General features: G+C 49.6%; 1 protein-coding gene across 1 annotated transcript; it reads right to left on the bottom strand.

Annotated features, from left to right (window-relative positions):
• Positions 1–1185: 1185 nt before the first annotated feature.
• Positions 1186–3802, bottom strand: LOC125551042 (uncharacterized). The gene is made up of 3 exons (XM_048714195.2): positions 3485–3802; positions 3241–3316; positions 1186–3147 (listed from the first exon to the last, which is right to left on the bottom strand). Exons 1-3 carry the CDS (start codon positions 3512–3514, stop codon positions 1490–1492), a joined length of 1764 nt encoding a protein of 587 aa, XP_048570152.2. The 5' UTR covers positions 3515–3802; the 3' UTR covers positions 1186–1489.
• Positions 3803–8634: the final 4832 nt, after the last annotated feature.

The raw sequence follows: 8634 nt of genomic DNA, 5'->3' as shown, positions 1-8634 counted from the left end.
ATCACACCTGATGGGGATTATAGCGCTCTTGGACAAGTTCACTTTGAGGCTTGAAGCATTCTCATAAATCTCAAGGATCATCTTCGTTGCGGCCATGTACTGGACGACGGGGCACAAGAAGAGAACCACATCATCTGGGAATAGGGAGGCGTGATGTCCCACATAGAGAGAGGAAGCAGAATGTGCTCATGGTCAAATTTCCCAATAAGGCATCTAGCACATTGATGACAAGAAGGAAGATCATCGGTGAGATAGGATAAACCTGGTGAGGCCACGAACATTGGATGATCGGTTCTGAGTCCCGAGGGCCTACCATTGATTTTTCGCCCAGTGATGAGATTGATTCACTTGTAGCCACCCCCCCCCCCCCCCCCCCCCCCCCCCAGTGAGTGAGAACCTCCAAGAGGAATGACCATGCCTCGAAATCAAATGCTTTCGCTATGTCAAGATTGAGGAGGAGAGATGGCACCCTTCACAAATGCTCTTTGGGGACGAGATGAGCTCATAGAGACGTTGGGCTAGTCGATTCGTGAGCACCTTTGCAAGAAGTTTGAGGAAGTTGTGCACAAGGCTTATCAGACGATCACCTTTGCGAGAAGCTTGGGCAAGCTGTGCACAAGGCTTATCGGGAAGAAATCGGCTAAGGCGAGCACCTTTGCAACAAGCTTGGGGAAGCTATGCTTGTGGCTTATCGGGCGGAAATTGGCTAAGGGGCTGTTTGGTTCTAGGACTAGCATTGCCACACTTTGTCACATATTTTTGCCAAACTTGCCTAAGGTTAGTTCATCAAAATGAGAGCCATAAGTTGGCAAGCCTAAGGAAATCTTGTCACATGTTTTGAGTGTATGTCATGTGGGGCCCAAGTGTGGCTTGTCTAAGGTGTGGCTTGAACCAAACACTCATCTAAGTTGGTCAAACTTGCCTAACCTTAGGTGTGGCAATCTTTGGCAAAGTTAGTCACAAACCAAACAGCCTCTAAGTCCAGTGAGGAGTCTTTCTTAGGAAGGAGGAGCAGAAAAGCTTGGTTGAGAAGATGTAGCTGACTGCCATCCAGTGTGAAGCATTCCTCGATGGCATCAAGCACATATCCCTTTCTACATGTCTACTGTCGTTACTTCTGGACATCTCACCTTTCAGTCATACCAACGCAGAATGTAAACACAAGACACAACATTGACACCAGAGTTATTTTGCATACTGTTCATTGATCTACCATCAGTCAATCACATTGTTCTTCAACTGTAACAGCATGGAGCATTCATCTCTTATGACATCTATAGATAATTACTGTACCTACAATCGCCTTCAAGCAAGTCTCACAACTCTTGTTCTTTTTTAGCTTGAAATAAAAGGCGAAAATGTAGAAGCTAAATTAATCAAGAAGAAACGATCTAGATGGGACTTGTTGCCCCATGTCATTGCCACTGCCAGATTCATCATGGTCTTCCTTCCAACCATGAACATGAGCGGCGGTGGCGCGATCCATCTCTCACATCACCGAGCAGCTGTTGGGGTCCTCGTCGCTGAAGTAGTTGTAAGGCTCCCCCGCTGGTGGCTGCGGCGGCATCGCATAGGCGGTTGGCATTGGGTACGAGCCCATCGGCGGGCGCCCGTACCCTGGCCCGTAGCCCATCTGCGGGTACCCTCCCGCGCCGCCGCCGTGGCCGCCGTTCATCATCATCATTTGTTGTTGTTGCTGCTGCTGCTGCAGCATTGCCATCTGCTGCTGCTGGATCAGTTGCATGTACTGCTGCTGCGCCATGGGGTTCCCGGCCGCCGCGGCAGCCTGCAGCATCTCCGCGCCGGACGGCATGCCGCCGCCGCCGCCGCCGCCAGCGCCCTGGTAAACCCCAGCCGGCGGCATGCCCTGCATGGCGCGGCCAGCCTGCGCGCCGCTCGCCGCGTGCGGGTGGCCCATTGGACCGCCCATGCCGGGGAAACCGGCGCCGCCCATCATGTTAGGCCTGAACATGGCCTGCTGCGGCGGCGGCATGCCGCCCCCCATCGGGCCACCCATGCCTGGGGCCGGGCCACCAGCGCCGCCGCCCTTCTTCCCCTGGACCGGCGCTCCTCCTCCCTTGACGTTGTTCGGCTGCCCACCACCGCCTCCGTTCTTACCCCCGCCGTTGCCGTTGCCGTTCCCACCTTGGTGCTGCTGCTTGCCACCCGCGTCTTTCTTGCCGCCGCCGTTGTTGCCGTTGCCCTTGATCTGCACCGGGATCTCGTTTCCTCCACCGCCCTTCTTCCCACCATTGCCGGCGCCCTTCTTGTCGCCCCCGCCGGCGTTCGGCGGCATGGCCATCTGCTTCATCATCATCTTGGGGTCGTCGTAGTAGTCGTCTTCGAAGCCCTCATCGTCGTAATCTTCGTCGTCGTCAAATTCGTCGAACTCGTCGTCGAACTCGCTGCCGCCGTCGTCGCCCCAGCCGTCCTCGGGGAGGTTGAACTTGACGGACTTGGGGTCCTTGGCCGGCGCACCCGCCGGGAACGGCATCTTGGCCGGGGCGCCGCCCATGAACTGGGGCGGCAGCTTCAGCCCCTTCATCTGCATCTGCTGCTGCAGCTGCTGGAGCTGCTGCGGCGTGGGCGCGCCCTTCATCTGCATCTGCTGCTGCAGCTGCTGCATCTGCTGCGGCGTCGGCGCGCCCTTCATCTGCATCTGCTGCTGCAGCTGCTGCATCTGCTGCGGCGTCGGCGCGCCCTTCATCTGCATCTGCTGCTGCAGCTGCTGGAGCTGCTGCGGCGTGGGCGCACCCTTCATCTGCATCTGCTGCTGCAGCTGCTGAAGCTGCTGCGGCGTCGGCGCGCCCTTCATCTGCATCTGCTGCTGCATTTGCTGAATCTGCTGCGGGGTCGGCTGCGGCATCGCCATCTTGGCGTCCTTGCCGCCGCCCTTGTGGGCCTTGCCGCCGGCATCTTTGGGATGGCCTTTGCCGCCGGCGTCCTTGGGCTGCTGGCCCTTACCACCGCCGCCGTTACCGTCGAGGTGGAGCTTTTGGAACTGGTTGGCGACGCCGGCGGGCTTGGAGCCCCAGAGCACAGCGGGCTTGCCGCCCTTGTTGAGCTTCTTAATGATGGTGTCCGGATCCACGAGTCCGGACACCATCACCTTGCCCTCCTCCGGGTCGATGGTGCTCTGGTACACGCCTGCAAAACAAGATGGATGAATCCAACACATTATCCCCACGGTCGAACAACAAAACAACACGGATAAACAGAAGTGCATCTAGTATTATTTACCATCGATCTTGCTGAGGATCTTCTTCACCTTCTTCTGGCACCCGTCGCAGTGGATGTTCACCTTGAGCACGCAGGTCTGCGGATTCGGGGACGAACAAACAAACACACACGGACAGCATGCACGGATCAGACACAGGAGCAAGCAAGCAAGCAACCTCACAAAAATTTCATGGCGGCAGAAACAAGAAGGAACATGCGGGGGAATGTCTTGAGTCGAGAGGAAGCAAAGCAAGGAAGAACTCACCTGTATCTTGAGCACATCCTCCTTGCTCATGGCTGACTTCCCGGCCGAGACGAACGCAGATCTGGCGCAGAGGAAACGGACGCGGAGGGAGGCCTCAAATCAGGGGGAGGAGAGCAGGGAGAAGGCAGCTACCAGGAAACATTGCGCTCCATCTCTCTCCCGCAGTGTGAGTGTGTGAGAGGGCGAGCGAGAGAAGGAGGAACTGGCTTCTCGGTGAAGATAATATAATAAGTGTCCCGTCCCACACTCACACAAAGAGCGAGTGCTGGAGGGAGGAGGGGGGAGGGGCTTCTTATCAGAGTGTGTGCCTGCAGAAAACTAGAAGGAAATTAATAGGGGAGGGGCGGAGGCTCTCTCTCTCTCTATCTCTATCTTGTGCAAAGCTAGGAAGGAAATTACTCTTTACCCTTTTCAAGATTTATTCCTCTAGCTACTCTTTGGGCTTTGGGGATGGATGGATTGGAAGCCTTTCGCTTTTGCTCTCCCTCAATCAATTACTAGTATTAGTAGCAACTAAATATGGATCAGAGTTGCTAAACATGGACCGGTCAGTGAGCAGAGACAGAGGCTGAACATGTGAGGTGGTACCCCGGGGCTTTATAATAACTGCGGTTACCAATGTCGGTTCAGTTTTTTCTAAAAAGCAGTCCACACGGGTCCGCTGCCAATTCTTTAGCCACCTTTTATTTGTCTTGTTCTCCTGCCAATTTTAGACCCGGAGAGAGGGGGCTCTGTGGACGGCCGTGAGTACCCACCGTCCAACGGGGCAAATACGCCGTTAGGTCCTTCGTTGGCTAAGAGGTTAAAAAGTTCATACGGTACATGGTTTGCCAAGGGCACTGTAGCACGGGACGAAGACGTGTGTTTTGACCGTAAAATTTTGACGTGGTTAATAAATACTAATTCATATGAATGAGTTGCCATGTTATCGTGCTAAAATACATGTGGTGTATGACCGATACATTTCTATTGTCGATGACGAGAGTGAAAGTGACAGAATGCATGTGACGGTTACTTTTTTTTTCTCGGTGCGGAGAGTGAGACTTACTCTCTCCTTTCATCTATATAGGGCCTAATGCGTTTATTAAGACCGCCTTTGACTATTGACAAGATTAATAGTACATGACATGCACAATGTAAAAATTATATCATTGAAAGCTTCTTTCACACACGAATTTAACGGTGTGCTTTGTGGAAGTTGCATATCATATATTATTGCTTTAATATTTGGTCAAAGTTAACCTCGAAAAACGCATTAGGCCCTATATAGATGGAAGGAGGGAGTAGAGATTATGTGCAACCGTTACATTTCTGTTGTCGGTGCCAAGAGTGAGAGTGAGAGAATGCATGTGACCGTTACACTTCTGGTGTCGGTGCCGAGACTGAGAGTGAGGGACTGTCTACAACCTTACATATCTGTTGTTAGTGCCAGAGTGAGAATTAGAGATTGTGTGCAACCTTACATTTCTGTTTTCGGTGCCGAGAGTGAGAGTTAGAGATTGCGTGCAACCGTTACATTTCCGTATTCGGTGGCGAGAGTCAGAGTTAGAGATTGCGTGAAACCGTTACATTTCCGTTTTCGGTGCCGACAGTGAGAGTTAGAGATTGCGTGCAACCGTTACATTTCCGTTTTTGGTGCCGAGAGTGAGAGTTAGAGATTGCGTGCAGGCGTTACATTTTCGTTGTCGGTGCCAAGAGTGAGAGTGAGAGAATGCATGTGACCGTTACATTTCTGTTGTCAGTGCCGAGAGTGAGATTGAGAGAATGCATGTGGCCGTTACATTTCTGTTGTCGGTGCCGAGAGTGAGTGAGGGACTGTCTACAACCTTGCATATCTGTTGTCGGTGCCATAGTGAGACTGAGGGACTATGTGCAACCATTACATTTCTGCTGTCGGTGCCGAGAGTGAGAGTGGGGGATTGTCTACAACCTTACATATCTGTTGTCGGTGCCATAGTGAGACTGGGGAACTAGTGCAACCATTATATTTATGTTGTCGGTGCCGGGAGTGAGAGTGAGGGATTGTCTACAACCTTACCTATCTGTTGTCGGTGCCATAGTGAGACTAGGGGACAAGTGCAACCATTACATTTCCGTTTTCGGTGCCGAGAGTGAGAGTGGGGGATTGTCTACAACCTTACATATCTGTTGTCGGTGCCATAGTGAGACTGGGGAACTAGTGCAACTGTTACATTTTTGTTGTCGGTGCCGGGAGTGAGAGTGAGGGACTGTCTACAACCTTACCTATCTGTTATCGGTGCCATAGTGAGAGTAGGGGACTAGTGCAACCGTTACATTTTCGTTTTCGGTGCCGAGAGTGAGAGTTAGAGATTGCGTGCGGCCGTTACATTTTCATTGTCGGTGCCAAGAGTGAGAGTGAGAGAATGCATGTGACCATTACATTTCTGTTGTCGGTGCCGAGAGTGAGATTGAGAGAATGCATGTGGTTGTTACATTTCTATTGTCGGTGCCGAGAGTGAGAGTGAGGGACTGTCTACAGCCTTACATATCTGTCGTCGGTGCCATAGTGAGACTGAGGGACTACATGCAACCGTTACATTTCTGTTGTCAGTGCCAAGAGTGAGAGTGGGGGATTGTCTACAACCTTACATATCTGTTGTCGGTGCCATAGTGAGACTGGGGAACTAGTGCAACCGTTACATTTCTGTTGTCGGTGCTGGGAGTGAGAGTGAGGGACAGTCTACAACCTTACCTATCTGTTGTCGGTGCCATAGTGAGACCAGGGGACTAGTGCAACCGTTACATTTCTGTTGTCGGTGCCGAGAGTGAGAGTGAGGGACTGTCTACAACCTTACATATCCGTGCCGGTGCCAGAGTGAGACTGGGGGACTAGTGCAACCGTTACATTTCTATTGTCGGCGCCGAGAGTGAGAGCGAGAGAATGCATGTGGTCGTTACATTTTTGTTGTCGGTGCCAAGAGTGAGAATGAGAGAATGCATGTGACCGTTACATTTCTGTTGTCGGTGCCGAGAGTGAGAGTGAGAGAATGCATGTGGCCGTTACATTTCTGTTGTCGGTGCCGAGAGTGAGAGTGAGGGACTGTCTACAACCCTACGTATTTGTTGTCGGTGCCACAGTGAGATTGGGGGACTAGTGCAACCGTTACATTTCGGTTGTCGGTGTCGAGAGTGAGAGTGAGGGATCGCCTACAACCTTACATATCTGTTGTCAGTGCCATAGTGAGATTGGGGAACTAGTGCAACCGTTACATTTCTGTTGTTGGTGTCGAGAATGAGAGTGAGGGAGTGTCTACAACCTTACATATCTGTTGTCGGTGCCATAGTGAGACTGGGGAACTAGTGCAACTGTTACATTTCTATTGTCGGTGCCGAGAGTGAGAGTGAGGGACTGTCTACAATCTTACCTATCTGATGTCGGTGCCGTAGTGAGACTATGGGACTAGTGCAGCCGTTACATTTCTGTTGTCGATGCCGAAAGTGAGAGTGAGGGACTGTCTACAACCTTATCTGTTGTCGGTGCCAGAGTGAGACCGGGGGACTAGTACAACCGTTACATTGCTATTGTCGGTGCCGAGAGTGAGAGCGAGAGAATGCATGTGGTCGTTACATTTCTGTTGTCGGTGCCGAGAGTGAGAGTGAGGGACTGTCTACAACCTTACATATATGTTGTCGGTGCCAGAGTGAAACTGAGGGACTACGTGCAACCGTTACATTTCTATTGTCGGTGCCGAGAGTGAAACTGAGGGACTCTATAACCTTACATATATGTTTGTCGGTGCCAAAGTGAGAGTGAGGGACTACGTGAAACCATTCTATTTCTATTGTCGGTGCCAAAGTGAGAGTGAGAGAATGCACATGACCATTACATTTTTATTGATGTTGGTGCCGATAGTGAGAGCGAGAGTATTTTCGTTGTCAGTGCAAAGAGCGAGAGAGTTTTTTGAAGGGTAACAATGGGGTAAAATCACACAGTAAATTTTATAAATTAAATAAAAAGAGAATGGAAAGTATTTACAAATGGCTTGAGATAGGCCATGGGGAGAGAGAAAGAGAAATACAAAAGGAGCTGGCCGTGAAGCCATGATGAAAAAGTAAGAGAAGGTGTTTTGATCGTAAAAATTTGACGTGCATGCTTTATATAGTTTTTTGCATGGTTAAGGAATGATTCAAATGAAAGAGTTATCACTAAACTATAGTATTTATCGTGCAAAAATAAGTATTAGTTGAGATGTAAATCTATGTATGATAAAGCATCACTTCGGAAGCCTTCCGGAATTCCAAAACATTTACTGGAAGCAAAGGGCCAAAGTAAGATGGGTTAAATTTGGAGATAAGATCGCTAAGTTTTTCAAAGCTAAGGCCACCATCAAATACATGCACAACCTCATCTCAGTTTTAGAAGAAGAAAATCAGTAAAATCATTGTGAGCACAATGCAAAGTCTGCTATTCCTTGGAGATCTTTCAAAGAGCGACTGGGAACTTCCTCTCCAACCACAAATTTCTTCCATCTACCAAGCATTCTGCAACATGAAGATTCTCTTGAGGATACTGAGCTTCCTTTCTCAAAAGAAGAGATTGAGAATGTGATAAAGGAGCTCACTACAGACAAAGCCCTAGACCCTGATGGCTTCAATGGTGCTTTTGTTAAAGCATGCTGGGATATCATATCTGAGGATTTTTATGAGCTTATTCAGGATTTTTATCATGGCAAAGTTAACCTACAATCTATTAATAGCTCATTCATCACACTCATTCCAAAGAAAGATAACCATCAAACTTCAAGTTATTTTAGACCCATCTCACTGCTTAATTGTATTATCATGATTCTCACTGAGCTCCTTGACAATAGACTTCAGAAGGTGATTCTTAAATTGGTTCATATCAACCAGTATGGATTCTTAAAATCGAGGTCTATAAAAGATTGCTTGGCCTGGGCTTTTGAGTTTATTCACTAGTGTCATCACTCCAGAAAAGAGATCATTCTTCTAAAGCTTGACTTTGAAAAAGCATTTGACCTCATTGTGCACACTTCCAATTTGGATATCAAGAAAGCCAAGGGTTGTGGTAAGAGATGGATAATGTGGATCATCATGATTTTAAACTCTGGGTTCTCATTAGTCCCCCTTAATGGGATACCTGAACAGTTTAAATGCAAGAGGGGTGTCAG

Source organism: Triticum urartu, chromosome 4A (genome assembly GCF_056163025.1).
Source record: "Triticum urartu cultivar PI428250 chromosome 4A, HENAU_Tu73, whole genome shotgun sequence".
Lineage (NCBI taxonomy): Eukaryota > Viridiplantae > Streptophyta > Magnoliopsida > Poales > Poaceae > Triticum > Triticum urartu.
Note: the sequence above shows the minus strand (reverse complement) of the source record. Positions and strands in the feature narration are given on the sequence as shown.